Source organism: Vombatus ursinus, unplaced genomic scaffold (assembly GCF_900497805.2).
Source record: "Vombatus ursinus unplaced genomic scaffold, bare-nosed wombat genome assembly UNPS02014822.1, whole genome shotgun sequence".
NCBI lineage: Eukaryota > Metazoa > Chordata > Mammalia > Diprotodontia > Vombatidae > Vombatus > Vombatus ursinus.
The window spans coordinates 13,223,890-13,241,003 of NW_020954600.1; the positions used below are offsets into that span (position 1 = coordinate 13,223,890).

Below are 17,114 nucleotides of genomic sequence, written 5' to 3' on the forward strand. Positions count from 1 at the left end.
GATGTGTTTTTCAGTGAACTGCGAACTGAGTTTCCTTTCACTGGAGGTCTTCTGGCAGAGGTTTATATGACCTCTTATTGTGTGTTATACTTGTCTACGTAAGGGTTGGGATAGACGACCACTGAGGGTCCTTCTGTCCCTGAGATTCTGAACCAATGAAGGAGAGACCAGTATGGAAGGTATGCTCCAAAGCTTGGATTAAAGATTGGCCCATCGGTTGTTCCAGCTGTGAAGCAACACCCCAGCTTCCAAGAAAGCCATCCACCTCTTTCTCAGAGGGTAAACTACCAGGAAGGAAAGATTCTGCTCCAGCAGTTTTGATCTCTGCAGATGTGGCCCAGGTCCCAAGTTTGAATGAACACACTGTCACCTGTATGAGTTAGTTCAGTGACCAAAACGGATCCCCATGGACAGCATGGCACCCTAGCATAGACCAAGTCTAAGGGTGACCTCTAGGTGACTTGGAAAGGCCCCCTAGCCCAGGGGTGTTTTCGCTCATGCCAAGAAAGTGAGAGGCCAAAAGTGGGCGTGCCCAGGTGCACCAAATAGAAGAGGTTACTTTTCTGCCCTTTTGAATTGGGGGGAATTACACAAGAAAGGAGTATACACCTCTCCAGAGCTTCAGCTTTCACTGGATCCTTTAATCGCTCCCAGTTGGCACTCAGTCCCAACACATTCGTTCATGCTTACTCTAGAGTTTCTCACATGACAGCCATCCTGACCTCCCGGGGTAAGCCCAAAGCTGAGTAAATGATGATTCGTCTGGGAGCTCAGGGTTTGGTTACCCCTCAGCAGGCCTCCCGAGCCTTCCCACCACCCCCGATGTTTCAGAGTCTCACACTGAGAAGACGGGGTTGGGCCAGTCCAACTCAGAAAAGGGGATCTTGAGGGCACATGAGTTTGGGAGAATCTCAAGGGAAGAAAGGTCTCAACCTTTATATTTGGGAGCTGGGGAGGGAAAGGAGCAGCAGCCCTTGGCCATTATGAACTCTGTCTCAATCCCATGAATTCAGGGTAGATTCATTAAATACTAATTGATGGCTGAGCACCCTTGAAAGTGCCCTTTATTATAGCATCATAGACAGAGCCGGAAGGCACCTTAGAGGTCATTTAGTCTGAGTTCCTCATTTTATAGATGAGGAAACTGAGGCCCAGAGAGGTTCAGTGACCTGTGCACAGTCACACAGGTCAATAAGTGTCAGAGGCAGAATTTGAACCCAGTTCCTTTGAGTTTATCCTGTAGAGGGAAAGGATTTGTAATACCTGGATGCCTTGAAAGAACTGTGAACTCACTGATTTGTGCATTCCCTCCTGTAATGCTGATCACAACCCATCTATGACTTCTCATCCCATACTAGTCTTCTCCACGTCCTACCAAAAATCCTCTAATGGGGCCCACCCTCTATGCCAGGGGTCCTTCCTCTATCTCTCACTTTTGGTACTTGATCAGCCCACTTTTCTTTCCAGATCTGTAAGATAACTTTCATTTGTGTAGCAGCTAGGGGGCGCCATAGTGCCCAGAGCACTGGGCCTGGAGCCAGGAAGACTCATCTTCCTGAGTTCAAATCCAGCCTCAGGCACTTACTAGCTGTGTGGCCCTGGGCAAGTCCCTTAACCCTGTTTGCCTCAGTTTCCTCACCTGTAAAATGAGCTGGAGAAGGAAATGGCAAACCACTCTAGGATCTTTGCCAAGAAAACCCCAAATGGGATCACAAAGACTCTGAAATGACTGAACAACAATCTACTTTTTAAAATGAAATAACCCCTGCTCTCCAAGTGCATATCTACATATTGATATCTGTAATTATCAGAACTGTGGAATCCACCTACTCCAAGTTCTCCCATTTTACAGATGAAGAGACTGAGGGCCAAGACGATTAAGGGACTTCTCCAGGGTCACACAACTAGCAAAGTCAGAGGTAAGATTCAAAGGTTCTGACCCGAAACCCAGCACTCTCTTCAGTGCACCGCCTGGCCTTGACTCTGCAGAATACAGAAAATTAACTCTTGGCTGCCGGAAGGAGGAAGTGTTGTGCAATGGAAGGGGAATCCTGGCTCTGCCCTTTTCTTGAGGTGCAGTCAAGGTGTTATCCTGGATCCTCCCTATCTCTCCCTTCCCATAACCAAATCGTTGCCGAGGCTTGTCAGATTTCGCCTTTATGATATCCCTTGAACATGCCCCCTCTTCTCCTCTGATACGGCCCCCACCCTGGTCCAGACCCTCATCACCTCACACCTGGACTGTTGCAATAGCTTCAGGTAGGTGTGCCTGCCTCAGGTTTCTTCCCACTCCAGTCCATCCTGCATTCAAGCACAGATCCCACAGTGGCTCCCTATTACCTCCAGGATCAAATACAAAACCCTCTGTTTGGCGTTCAAAGCCCTTCATAACCCGGGCCCTCCCCCACTTTCCAGTCTCCTTACACCTTATTCCCTGCCATATACTCTTCAGTCCAGTGACATTGGCCTTCTGGCTATTCCATGAATTTGTGGTTTTGTCGTTCAGTCATTTTTCATTTGTGTCTGACTCTTTGTGACCCCATTTGGGGTTTTCTTGGCAGAGATACTGGAGTGGTTTTCCATTTCCTTCTCCGGCTCATTTTACAGATGAGGAAACGGAGGCAAACAAGGTTAAGTGACTTGCCCAGGGTCACACAGCTAGTGTCTGAGGCTGGATTTGAACTCAAGAAGATGAGGCCCAGAGCTCTATGCACCATGGCGCCGCCTAGCTGTCCCTATGAATAAGACATCCCCTCTCTTAGCTCAGGCGTTTTCTTTGGCTGCTTCTCCCCTTTCTCCCATTCTCCTCAGACTTGCCCCCTGCTTGAAGTACTCTGCCTCCTCCCCTCCAACTACTGACCTCTCCGGCTTCCTTTAAGTCCCAAGTGAAATCCCACCTTCTCCAGGAAACCTTCCTTAACCCTTCTTAATTTTGATGCCTTACCTCTGTTAATTGTTTCCCATTTATCCCGTATGTAACTTGCCTAATATATGTTTGTCTACACACTGTCTCCCCCATTAGATTAGAAGCTCCTTGAGGGCAGGAACTATCCTTTGCCTCTTTTTACATCCCCAGCATTTAGCACAGTGCCTGGCACCTACAGCATGTGCTTAGTAAATGTTTACTAATTGATTAGCTGATTCTGAATTTATCAGACCATACTTAACTATGAGACATTTTATCAAAAGTGAGTGCTAGAGATAAAAGCTGAAATAAAACAGTACAGTCTTTGCCCAAATGGAACTCGAATTCTTTTGGGTCAAAAACAATATGCATCTCAGACCAGACACTTGACACTTACTAGCTGTGTGACCCTAGGCAAATCACTTAACCCCAATTGCCACACACACACACACACACACACACACACACACACACAAAACCCAACAACCAACAAACAGACAAATAAGTATGACATAAATGATGGGGACGAAGTAAGGATGGGGACAAATGTCCTGCTGAAGGGCATCAGGAGGGACTTCTTGGAGGAGGGGCACCTGAGCTGAGCCCCTCATCCCCACCCCCAGTAGACTAAGCTCTTTCAGAACAGGTACAATGTCAGGTTCAATCTTTGGGCATCCAGAGAGCCTAGCATGCATTTGATTAATGAATGAGCAAGCCAATTGTTTGACTAAATTGACTCATGCTTTGGCCAAATGGATTGGTCAACTCAGTCAAAAAGATTTAGGTAGCTGAGCATAGACTTAGAGAGCTCAAATGGAATGCATTGCCCAAAGGCCCTCACTGGCTCTTTCTAAGGCTTATAGCCTATGAGGAGCTGTCCCACTGATATACATGTAGGTGCTAATGGTCCTAAGAAAAGTACAAATTCTTACTTAAACACATTTTTAAAACAAGCCAAAACAACACAAGAAAGGAGAGGCAATATAGTAGAGTGGCTTTTAAACATTTTGGTCTCAGGACACCTTTACATTCTTAAAATTTACCATATGGAGGACCCCCACCCACCCAAGAGCTTTTGTTTTTGTGGGTTATATCTATCGATATTTACTGTGTTAGAAATTAAAATATCTTTGTATTATTATGAAAATAGTTTTGACCAGTGGATAGAGCACTGGCCCTGAAGTCAGGAAGACCTGAGTTCAAATCTGGCCTCAGACAATACTTACTAGCTGTGTGACCCTGGGCAAGTCACTTAACCCCAATTGCCTCACCAAAAAAAAAAAAAAAAAGAAAAGAAAAAAGAAAGAAAAAGAAAATAGTTTTGACATCTCAGACCCCACGAAAGGGTCTTAGGGACTCTTAGAGTTCCCAAACCCCTTGAAAACCTCTAGGATTTGGAGTCAAAAACCTGAATTCAAATACTACTGGCTTTGGCAAGTCACCCCGGCCATCAGTGCTTCATTTCCTCCTCTTTTAAAAATGAAAGGTTTGGATGAGATGGTGTCTAAGGCTCCTGCTAAATCTATTGAATTTGGTCCAATAGCATTTATTAAGCACTGAAGATAGGAGGGCAAACCTGCTAAAAAGGCCAGGGAGAGGTGTTGGTTGGTTTGTTTTTTTTTTTATTCTTGCCTTCAAGGGGTTTGTATTCTATTATAAATAATAATAGCTCACAATTTTCACGTACAGATCATTTTACACAAATTATTTCACTGAATCTTCACAATAATCCCATGATGGTAGATGGGGGGATATTATTCCCGATTTATAAATGAAGCAACTGAAAGAGCTTGTGACTATAGTCACTCAACTACTAAGTGGCAGAGACGGGTTTGAACCAAAGTACCCTGATTCCACTAGGAATTATTTTTCTCCCAATAAGCATGAGCAGACTCTCAGGCCCATAGATGACCTTTAGCTGTGTCTGTACATGTCACATACATTATGTATTCCCTATCTGCATTGTGGGGTCTGGAGACCATCAATTTCCCAGCATCCCTCTGTCTGAGGACCATAGCCAAGCCACTACTCAGTCTGACAGACTGAGGGCTGCTGGGGATTAAGATGCAAAGGAACTTCCAGGCAGGGCTCCCTCACACCTTGTATGAAACAGGACCCCTCTTCAAAGCTTACCTCAGACCAGCCCATAGCTTTCCCGACTTGTGTATTGGCAAGGGTAGGACACACCTGAATTCAGCTTGGGCTGGTGAAATTCTTTGCAAGATTAGCCTTGTTCCCTCCAGAGAGGGCTGGGCAGAGGGGACCCACACGAAAGCACAACAAGGCGTTGGCAGGAGCCACAGGGAAGGAAGGCATGGTATCCAGGAAGGTGGTGAGAGTCCCATTTCTCTCTGCTCTGGACAGACCCCTGCTAGAGGACACCGGCCAGTGCTCGATGTCTCATCTTAGGAAAGACTGAGACTGGCCAGAGAGAAGAGAAGAGCTAGCATGGTGGGAGGATTGGGGAACATGCTATACATGAAATAGATGAATTAAACATTCATGGGAGGTGGGATTCCCAGAGGGCAGCTGGCTACTTCTCTCCTCAGGATTCACATCTCAGGGGTCCTGAGGTGCTAGAATTGTTATATGGTACTCTAGCTCATATATATACACTGGCGTATTTTCCCCATTGATTATCAATTGATAGCAATTAACCAGTAACATTTAATTATCTTTAAGAAATAGGTATACACTACAGTGGTATGGTAAGAACAGAGGGTGTAGGCATCTTCTCCCTCCCAAACAGGAGGCACACTTTCCAACAAATACATAGAGGGGCACAAGGTCAGTCTGCTAGAAATCTTTTTCTCCCCTTCATGAGGCCTTCAGAAAGTTACTTTTCCATACAGTGCAGTTTTCCTGCTGGGCTCCTTAGAGAGTCCTGAAGCTGCTTTTCCTCCCGGTGTCTCTGTTGAACTCAGAGCCTGATGTAGACTTTGGGAAAGTTGCCATGATGCTCATGGCAAGATCAAGTTCTTCTGGACCTTTGAAGTTCACAGAGTTGTCCCCTGGTCAAGGAGAGGGGGGAGGAAGAGGAGACAGTGGCTCTTCTCTGTGAGAATCCCCAAGCAATTCCTTCTCAGGGGCTTAATTTGGAGCTGGTCGTTTCTCTGGGCTGCCAGACATTCAAATGTCCAATTCTGAACCAGCTTTTGTTTTTACGCAGAGTGTGACTGAGTGCCCATTTGATTAAGTTTGCTCCAAATCAGTTTAATGTTTTTGATTGATTGATTCTGATAGAGATGTCTCTGCCTTGTTCATACCTAGTTCATATCTCTGACAGATTGATTCCAAGTGATATCTCCCCTCCCCCCTCTCTTTGTATAAACATACAGGATATAATTATACATTGGTCAGATTGGAGAAACTTCAGATCAAAGACTGATATAAAAGAATTGTTGTTCATCAAAAAGAGAATGAACTCAATTAAATAACTACTTTCCATCAGGAACTTCATTTTAACAATTCCTCCTAGGCAGCCAAGCACATCAGGCAGGCAGAGGATACAAATTGGTTTCCTAATGATGGTTGAATTTAGAAGGGAAAAAAATAGGTTCAGAAGAGGGAGAAGGAAGACACACAGAGCGAGAATATTAAGAATAGGCACGTGCAGGGAAAACACCTCCAGGGAAAAGGGACAGAACAGTTCAGATCCCAAGGACCATGCAGTACCTAATTGCGCTCTTGGTTAGACAGGTTTCTGAGCCTCATAAGCTTCAGAAAAAGCGAGAAAGTCAGAAAACTCAGATCAAAGAGTACAAAGGTCTTTTGAGTCAGAGATCCAAAAAATGTTGCTCAATGACTCCCTAAAGAGAGGAATCAAGTGGAATGCCCCAGAGATGTGTCCTTGGTCCTATTCTGATCAATTTATCTTAATAGTGCTATGTTTTATAACAAGTTTCGGGAAACTAACTGCATAAGCTCATGGAGGAGACATATTTAAATAAGTCCACAGGGGGAGGTGCAGGGATTGTAGTGAGCTATAGCAGTAGTAACTCAAAATAGTGGTAACTATTAACATTAAATATTAACTCAGTAACATAGTAACTATGAAGTGAGTAACTCTAAATGAGTCAACAGTGGGACATGAAGGCAATGTGACGAGATGAATGGACACAGCATGGAACTTGAAGTCAAAGGGACCTGGGTTCAAATCCTGACTCTCCTACTTACTACTCACATGGGTGAGTAATTGAATCCCTTTAGGCCTCAGTTTCCTCATCTGTAAAATGAAGAGGTTGGACTAGATGACCTCTGAGATAGTTTCCTTCCAGGTCTAGAGTGATAATACTAAAGGTAGAAATAGATAAATGAAAGCTGATTTGATGCAGGCATAGAAGGAAGCAAAGAAGGAAGAAAGAAAAAAGAAAAAGAAAGGAAGGAAGAAAGAAAGAAAAAAGAAGAAAGAAAAAAGAAAAAGAAAGGAAGGAAGGAAAAAAGAAAAAGGAAGGAAAGAAGAACAAAAAAAGAAAAGAGAAGAAAGGAATGAAGAGAGAGAGAAAGAAAGAAGGGAGGGAAGGAGGGAAGGAAGGAAGAAAGGAATCAGGGGATGAGGTTTTGAAGGGCCTTGAATGCCAAGATAGAGAGTTTGGACTCTATCCTCTGGACAAACTAAGGGTTTTTGAGAAGAGAGGGGGTGTTATATGTGTATTTCACACATACATGTGTTTTAAGTTTGGTCAATTGGACAATAGATTTGAGGAGGAAGAGAGACTGGAGGCAGGAGACCCGCTAGAACCATTTCAATAATCTGAAAATGAGGTAATAAGGAGACCAAAAGGAAAGGATGAACGTAAGAGACATTTCAGTTAGAGCCATCCCAATGTGGGACGGGTCACCTCCACATTAAAGGCTTTCAAATGAAGGTTAGATGTCCACTTGTTGAAGATCCAAAAAAAAAAAAAAGAAGAAGAAGAAGATCCCAGGATCATAAAATCATAAGGTTAGGGGAATGGCTGAGCAAGTTGTGGTATATGAATGTGATGGAATACTGTTGCGCTATAAGAAATGATGAAGAGGCTGACTTCAGAAAAACCTGGAAAGACTTGTATGGTCTGATGCTGAGTGAAGTGAGCAGAACCGAGAGAACGTTGTACACAATAACAGCCACGTTGTGTGATGACTAATATTGATAAACTTAACCCTTCCTGGCAATATAAGGATCTAAGACATCTCCAGAGGCCTTGTGATGGAAAATTCTATCCACACCCAAAGAAAGAACTATGGAAGCCGAATTGTTATTTTTTTTCTCTTCTGTTGAGTTTTGTTTCCTCTTTCTGATGGTTCCTCCTATTGGTTCTAATTTCTATTTACAACATCACTAAAGTGAAAATATGTTTAATATGAACGTAAATGTATAGCCTATATCTGATTGTGCACCATCTTGGGGAGGATGGTAGGGAGGAAGGGGGAGAAAAATTTTAAACTCAAAAGTGTATGGAAGTGATTATTGATAAATCAAAATAAATTAATAAAAAAAGAAAAAAGAAAAGAAAAAAATCATAAGGTTAGAACTGGAATGAATGAATGAACAAATGAAAATCATTTGTTAAGTGCTTACAATGAGTCAAGCTAGAGAGAGCTCAGAATGTCATAGGATCACTGATGAGGAAACTGAGGCACAGACAGACTAATGATTTGCTTAGGGTCACAAAAATCATAAGCAGCAGAGCTGGGATTCCCCTGAGCCTGCACACCCAATTCTCTTTCCATTTTTATAAAAGGCATTCTTGGTCAGGTGTGGGTTGAACTGATCAGAGACTCATTTTACAAGGGAAAAATGGTCGGGAGTACAGAAGGCGAATTTGGAGGACCTAGTGATTGACTGGAGGTGGAGCAAGAGACACAGGATGAGTCAAAAATGACTCCTGAGTTTCTAGAGAGAACGGTGGTATAGAGTGTGGCAGCCACACCTTCGCAGAGCCCTCTTGCACCCCAGGATGCTAGAGGCAGGCCCTCCCACTTAGCCGTACTCACAGAACTGGCTGTGCCCAAGCTCCAGTGCTAACTTCTGAGTCAAGGTACGCTCAGGATTCTGTCCCAGCTCAGCCTTGGACTCAGAGGGTGGTTGCCTGACCTCTGTGGGCCTCCACTTACTACCCCCCCCATAAAACCGAGATAAAAATATTCCACTCCCTCTGCTGGGTGGCACGAGGATTGGGTTAATTACTGTTTGGAAGGGGAGCTGAGTGGCTGGCAGGGGTGCTGTCCGGACACATTCTGACTCGGCTGTGTGGAGGGAGGCATCTCGCCGTCTCGCAGCTATCAGAGCGCCCTATCTTTCAGCAGCTTCGGCCAAAGTGCTCAAGCCTCAGGTGAATTTCCATAATTTCTTCTCTGTGTGTGTGTTTTTCCCCTCAAGTGAGATCAAAAGCAACACCAAGTCTTTCTTTATTTCTTCTTCTTCTCTCCCTCTCCTTCCTCTCTTTTTTCTTTCTTTCTCTCCTTCCTCTGTTTTCTTTTTCCTTCCTTTTCTCTTTCTTCCTATCTCTCACTCTTTCCCTTTCTTTCTTTCTTAATTCCATTCATTCATTCATTCTTTCTTCCTTCCTTCCTTCCTTTCTCTCTTTCTTTCTTTCTTCCTTTCTCTTTCTTTCTTTCTTTCTTTTTCTTTCTTTCTTTCTTCCTTTCTCTTTCTTTCTTTCTTTCTCTTTCTTTCTTTCTTTCTTTCTTTCTTTCTTTCTTTCTTTCTTTCATTCTTTCTTTCTTTCTTTTTCTTTCCTTCAACAACCAAAAGTTGCTTAAGACTCTTTGGTTGCTAAGAATCTTGGAAATAGGAGCCACACCTCCAGGGGCTATCACTGGAAGACCTCGTTGTGCCTGTAGGATAGCCACACAACAGGGCATCGGTGTTGACTTTTCTGGAGGCAATGGGGCGTCCCTGTTGAGAAAGCAGAGGCATCTGAGCTTGTCGGGGCATCTCTGGGTAGCAGCCATGACAACTTCGAGAGAAGACAACTTGACGCAACCACAGCCTGGCGAGATGGGTGAGCTGAGGTGGGTGCATGTATGACTGACAGATGACAGGAGGGAAGGGCAACCAGACTCCTTTAGAGGCAGGATCCCTAATCCAGATAATCATAGCCATTTCTAGGCTCTAGGGAGTGGCTTTGGCCCTGAATTGGGGAAAGTGGGGCTGACACTTCTGGAAGCCAAGAACTGATTAGAAAAGAAAGGCAGAGACTTGTGTGATTCGATAGAACCAGGTGTGGGCTAAGAAGACTCAAGACTCACATTCACAATGAGAGAGTCATCATTGGGTAGAAGGCAACATCCTGAACCAGGGGTCAAGAGATCTTAGTTCAAATCCCAACTCTGACATTTACAGACTACACAAACATGGAGAATCAATTAACTTCTCTAAAACTCAGTTTTCTCATCTGTAAAATGTGGGTAACAATAACTACCCCATTTGTTGTAAGGCTCAAATGGAATAACACGTGTGAAAGCATTTTGTAAACTGTAAAACACTGTACAAATATGAAGGCTTGCCAGGATCTGCACCATATTTGAAGGCCTTAGGGCTGACCCTGGGTGCCTAGGCTCTTTTTAGAGCCTGTTTTAGGTTGGCAGCATCTTCTCTAGGTGAAAGCGTGTAAGACAGACAATAGGGAGCGTGAGCTCTAACCCAACCATTGCCTTTGCTTTTGGAATGGGATTATAGGAATATTAGACCATGGAGCAAGGATCACAGAACCGTAAATATAATTCAGTTCAATAGAAACATTTATTAAGAGCCTGCTCTGTGCCAAGCACTGTGCTAAGTACTGGGGATATAAGAGTCCTTAGAAGTCACCTCAGAGGTCATCTAGTTCCCCCTCCCCCATTTAACATTTAACATAAGGTGCTATTATTATCCTCATTTTACAGGTGAAGAAACTGAGGCATACAGAGGATAAGCAACTTGCCCAAGGCTGTAGAGGAAAGCAGATTTAGGGAGTCATCTAGCCTGGTCCTCTCATTCAATAAATGAGGAAACAGTCTCAGAGAAATGAAGTGATTTTCCCAAGGTCACCCACTCAGATGCTAAATGGCCCAGCTGAGATTCAAATCAAGGTCCTCTGACTTTAAAATCCAGTGCTTTGCACTTTGACCTTGAACCAGTCACTTTGCACGACTTATCTGCTGAAAGGAAATAATCACATTTAACCCTCTCAGCCCAAGGCTGTTCTGAGAACTAATTCTTGTCTGCAAAGTCCTTTCCTGAGTGAGGTTCAGCTGACATTATCCATGCCCTACTCGGTCCCTTTGCCAGGCGATTTGTATAAAAGCAGTCAGGGCAGCCTAGCAGCATCCTCCTTAGACATTTCTCCCTAACTCAGCCCCTCGCTGGGAGGCTGTTAAACATTCTGGAGAGGGGGCCAAGAGCTGAGCCAATTTCCATCCCGATCACCGGCCCTTGGAGTGTCAAATGCCTATTTCAGAGGGAGGTTTCTCGGGGCCTGGGCACAACCTGAATCGGCCAGGTGAAGGCAGGGCTGAGACAGTGACATCAAGAGGTCTGCCTTGCTCCACGTCCAGGCCCTGCCTGCTTTATAAGAGCAGCTACTCCTCGGCCTTGGCGTGTTCCTAAATGGCTTGTCAATGTCAAAAGAAGCCATGCAAGGAATTCACGGCATGTGGTTAACCCCGTCCAAACATGTAATTAGCCTAAAAGAACTGGCTGCCTCCACTCAGCATTATATCACCAAGAATCAGATGAGTTTATGTGTGTGGGACACCATGAAAACTTTGAAGGGTTAATTAAGGTTCAGTGGAGACCATCCCCAGGAGCCAAAATTAATTATTTTTCAGGTATCAATCTTTGGAGCACCATGGTTACACAGCCACATTTCACCAGGATTTCGAGCTGGGAGTTCAAGGTCCTGAGTCCTCATCCCAACTCTCTGCCTTTGTGACCTGGGCCAATCACTTCAACCTTCTAGGACTCAGTTTCCTCATCGAATCCTCTCATTCTACAGATGACCTTGGGTCAGTTCACTGGGATGAGGGCTCAGGGTCTGTGATTCCAAGTTCATTCTTTCCACCATACCCCACTAATCACAGGCTTACAGATTTAGAAGCAAAAAAAATGAACCTTAGAGGTTCTTATCTATAAAATGGGAGAGCTGGACTCAGTGGCCTTTGAGGGAAAAGGGAACGAGCATTTATATAGTGCCTACTATGTGCCAGTCGCTGTGCTAAGTGCTTTACTTATATTATCTCACTTGAGCCTCACAACAACCCTGCCAGGTAGGTGCTGTTATTATCCTAATTTTACAGTTAAAGAAACTGAGGCATACAGAGGGTAAGACACTTGTCCAAGGTTACATAGGTAGTAAACCTCAGAAGCAAGATCCCCTGTCTCTGAATCCCACCTTCTGGCCATTACTTCAGACCTGCTTACACTCATGGTTATGTTCATGGCTGACATGTCAATTCATTGTTATACACAGTAAGAGGTAAGAAGTCACTGGATTTATGAATTCTTTTGGATTCTGAGTGTTCTGTATGACCTTTCCTTAGCCAGGTACAAAAGCCTGGGGTCTCATCATGCACTTGACTTCAGAGACGAAAGAGAATCAAGATGCCTTGAAATTCCACTGGGTTCCCTAATTTCCATAGAGTGGCTGCTCCCAGGTATACTAACCTTCAGAGAGGCAGGTAGTAATGCCAGAGGTCAAAACAAGTTCAGAGCCTAATCTGGATGTCACAATCTGAGTCAATCTAACCATGCAGGCTTTGTGGACATTATTATCAGTCAACTGTAATTATAGATAAAATAGTTTTATTAATCAGCTTCCTAAGGGGAGTTTGTTTATCTGATGGGTGTATTTGTGCGTGCGTGGAATGTATACATGTGTGACTCGAACTGAAAAAAACTCTTATTTCTCCATGGTGCTATGAAATTTCAACAAATCTCTTTTTTCAAAAAGAAATCTAATTTCGTATGTGAATTTTAGTGGTGAAGTGGAAAAAGCTGAAATCAGAGAGCTAGGTTTCAGTCCCACTTCTGGCTGTGATTTATTGTGAGATTTTGGACAAGCAAGGAGTTCACCTCTCTGAAATGCTGGGGCCTCCTAAAGTGGACTGGCTAAGTTCTAAAAGGGGCAAGGTGGGGTACTGAATAGAGTACCAGACTTGTAGTTATAACAGCCTTGGTTCAAATCTCACCTCAAATACTTACTGGCTGTATGACCATGGGCAAGTCACTTAACCCACTTAAGGCTTGCTTTTCTCCTATGTAAAATGGGAGTAATAATTGCATCTACCTCCTAACATTATGATAGGGGTCTATAAAGTCAATAAATACTTATAGAGAGACTACAATGTGCCAGGCACAATGCTAAGCACTGGGAGATACAGAAAGAGGCAGAAGACAGTCCCTGCCCTCAAGGAGCTTGCAATCTAATAGAGGACATAACAAGCAAACAAATATGTGCAAACAAGCTACACCCAGGATAAATAGGAAGTAAATAAGAGAGAGATGGCACCATAATTAAGAGGGGCTGGGAAAGGCTTCTCTTATGAGATTTTAGTTTTAGTTGGGACTTAAAGGAAGCCAGTACACAGAGATGAGGAGAGAGAACATTCCAGGCCTATGACACAGCCGGAGACAGTACTCAGAGCCGAGAGATGGAATATCTTGTTCATGGGACAGCAAGGCGGACAGATTAAAATAATATCTACAAGGCACTTTGCAAACCTTAAGGTGAAATATAAAGGTCGGCTATTATAATTAGCCCTTTTGAGATCTCAGGTTCTATGAGTTGGTTTTCAGAATTGAGTCAATGGAGAGCCCCACTCAGAGCTCTCACCTCTAAGTTCACACCATAGCCCCAAGTTGGTGGTCAGATTGGGTGCAATTTGGGACCTTCTCTGAATGTATAGCTAATGTGCCCATAACCTTACGTGGGTTTGGGGATTAGAAAGTTTCTGTAAGTGTTGTGCTCCATTTTGAGTCAGGAGAATTGAATTTCTCTGGTTGGATTCTCAAACTCTACAGAAAGACTCTCCTAAAAGGTGGTGAGTTCTACTTTAACCTTTATTTAAGGTATCCAAAATAAACTGAGGGTTATCAGGAGGCTAGAATTATGTAACCAAAATGAGGGGGAAAGTTTTAGTTATAAAGGGAAATCAGGGTTGAACAGACAGCCAGAATGGGGATCTCAATTCTGCCCCTCTAAACTGACTTTCTACATGAATGCTCTGAATTGGCTTTCTTGGCATGGCCTGTGTTTGCAGGCTGATTTTGTAACTCGTTGTTTTGTTTTAGCCAGGTACACTTGACATGAAATAAAATGACAAGTCATCCTCTCAAAAAACTTGCTTTGAGAAGCTGGTGTCTGCCATTAACACAAGTGGCCCTTGCACCATGTAGAGAGAGATGGCTACAGCATCAAAGAAACATGGATTCAATTGAATTCAATAGGCATTTATTAAGCACCTACTATGTGCCATGTCAAGTGGAAACACTGGGGATATGGAAACAAATCCATATTGGATTTGTTGTGAAGAGCAGGGTCAACATACATACACACACACACACAAACACACACACACAACATACACACACACAAAGAGGAAAATATATGTAACATGGTCAATCGTCAGCACACCCATATTTGAACCCTGGTTCTCTTACAACAAGCTGTGGGAATTTGAACAAGCCCCCTTGCCTCTTACCTTTCTCATAGAGCTGCTATAAGGAAATACTTTGCAAATGTAAGTTTCCAGGGAGGAGGGTTTTAACAACTGGAAGGGAAGGGGGCATCATGGAAGGTTTGATAGCACTTGTACTGAGCTTTGGAGGGAAGTAGGGATTCTACAGGACAGAGGTGAGGAGGGAGAGCAGGAGGTGGCATGTACCAAGGTATGCAGACAGGAGATGGAATGTCATATACAGGGAAGAGCAAACAAATCCATTTAGCTGAAAGGTAGAGTGTGTGAAAGGAAATAGAGTAACCTAGAAAAGTAAGATGGAGCCAGAGCATGAAGGGCATTAAATACTCAACAGAAGAGTTTGAGTTTCATCCTAGGGGAAACAGAGAGTCACTGAACTCCTTAAGCAGGGCAGGGATGTGGTCAGACGTGTGCTTTGGGGAATACCACCTTGGCAGCTCTGTGGAAGGTAGAAAAGACAGGGAGGAAGGCAGATCAATTAGGAGGCTGTTGTGGAAAATGGAAAGGGATGATGCTAATTTACCTGTGATCAGTTGTCATTCATCTGTGGAAAAAGGAGAGAAAAGTCAGGTGGGTTTTTCTCTCCAGTCTAACTTAAGACCTCTCTTTCTCCCAGTCCTCTGATAGGGCATGAACAGTGCTTTGAGGAAGCAACGTGCAGGCTAAATTGGGATGGTCACTTTTAAAATTAGCAAACAGAGAATCCATTTCCTCCTCATCAATACAGAAATGGACGATTTCTACCTACTTCTGCTGATCTGGCCTGCTTTGCTCTGGGGCTAGAGAAAGAAGATAGAATTTTGTAAAACTAAAAGTTTACTTACTCAGAAAAAGCAATATAATTTAGTGGGAAGAACCCCAGAGAGCAAAAAATTGGAAACAAAGTGGTTACCCATTGACTAAGCTATGTAGTGTAATACGTAAGACACTGGCATCAATAAGACCCGAGTTAAATCCTACTTTTAAACACTTATTGGTTGCGTGATTCTAGGCATGTCATTTAACCTAGAAAAAGAGGTGGTAGGACTTAATGGGCCCTAAGGTCCCTTCCAGCTATATAACCCATAACCCTCTGAGCTGATAGCTTGGGAAAATCATGGAATATCATTGCACTCTAAGAAACAATAGATAAGAACTCAGAGAATTGTGGGAAGACTTGCATGAACTGATGCAGAGTGAAAATCAGCGTAAACAGGACAGCAATCAACACATGAGTACAGCTATGCAAATTAAACCAGCACTAATTGATGAATTATGGTCACTTGTCATGACCAACCACAGCCCAGGAGAGCAGATAATGAACTACAATTCTCAATTCTTCTACAATCAGAAGACAGGGAGGGACACTACTGATGCGGAGCAGAATGGTGTGTACATGGTCACAAAGGTTCAGACACAATTGAAAAATGACTGAACAATTACAACCTTATTTATCTCACAGGGTAGTTGTGAGGATAAAATTAAATGATGCAGATAAAACACTTTTTGAACAGTGTAAATGGGAGCTCTTATTATAAAATGTTTCGCAAACTTTGCAGGACTATATACATGCCAGATATTATTACTGTTAACAGGCTATTAATATACATGGTGGTCTCCTGTGGGTTCTCAAAGCTATTTGCTTTTTCCTTGGAGAAAGGATAGAAAAACTGAGAAAACGCCTCCTTTTTAACAAGTGCCCTACCTCACGTAGTCCTTGGAATCAAAGAGATGAAGGTGATAATGGAAAGGAATGGAATGCCACAGAATAGAATAGAAAGTCATTGCAGAAATGAGGTGCTATTAGCTCCATTTGCTTTCCAGATTTATTAAAACATGGTGTCTTGAAAATGACCAAGAAGATACCAGGAGGTTCCTCCTCTAAAGCAAGATGGAGTCCAATATCACTCTACATAAATGTAAAACTCCATGCTCTAGCCCTTCAGAGGGTCAATTTCTAAGGAGAAGGGCAATTCAGTGTATTTTCCTTCTAGGGCTGAAAGATGGAGGTCCCAATGAGTTAATATTGATGTGTACCTAGAAAATGAGTAATAATTTTTCGTTACTTTGAAGAGCTGGAATTCAGCACTTCCTCCATTGATGGAAATCATGGTACATAATACAGGATATGGCTGTTAAAAGTGAACGTAGCCAAAAAAAATTATGCCCCTACAGCCAATTGGATGATGAGCAACAAATTTAGCTACACTGGTCCTTTTGTTCTGGGACCACACACCTGCACATGTGTTACAGTCCATAGCAGATTTCATTCTACTAAGTGCAGAAGTATCTACTGCCATTGATGCGGAGAAGTATGTAAACAAGGTCTTTCCCACTCATGGAGTGCTAAGCAGCATCCAGACTCTTAGTGCCACGTTCTGTGCTGTACCAAATGTTATATTTCATGGAACAGGGGATATTGTCCTCAGAGTAACTCTTGATGATGAAAACCTAGCCAGGTTTCAAATTCCAGTCAAAATCCTTGGGATTATAATCATTGATAGACCTCAGCTTCTCCAGTACTGGGTGGGGTTTTAAAGGAGCAGACCCAGAATCTTTCTAAGAC

General features: G+C 43.3%; 1 protein-coding gene across 4 annotated transcripts in view; it reads left to right on the top strand.

Annotated features, from left to right (window-relative positions):
• The first annotated feature begins 8,915 nt into the window (after window positions 1-8,915).
• Window positions 8,916-17,114, top strand: part of ELF5 (E74 like ETS transcription factor 5) — a 77,260-nt gene continuing 69,061 nt past the window's right edge. For 2 of the 4 annotated variants that reach the window (XM_027837898.1, XM_027837897.1), the window contains exons 1-2: window positions 8,916-9,222; window positions 9,645-9,904. Coding sequence is in view for 1 of the 4 variants with exons in the window: in XM_027837897.1 (XP_027693698.1) it covers window positions 9,843-9,904 (62 nt within the window). In the remaining 3 variants the exon portion in view is untranslated. The remainder of the gene's footprint in view (window positions 9,223-9,644; window positions 9,905-17,114) is intronic. The other 2 variants (XM_027837899.1, XM_027837900.1) reach the window with 2 other exon arrangements.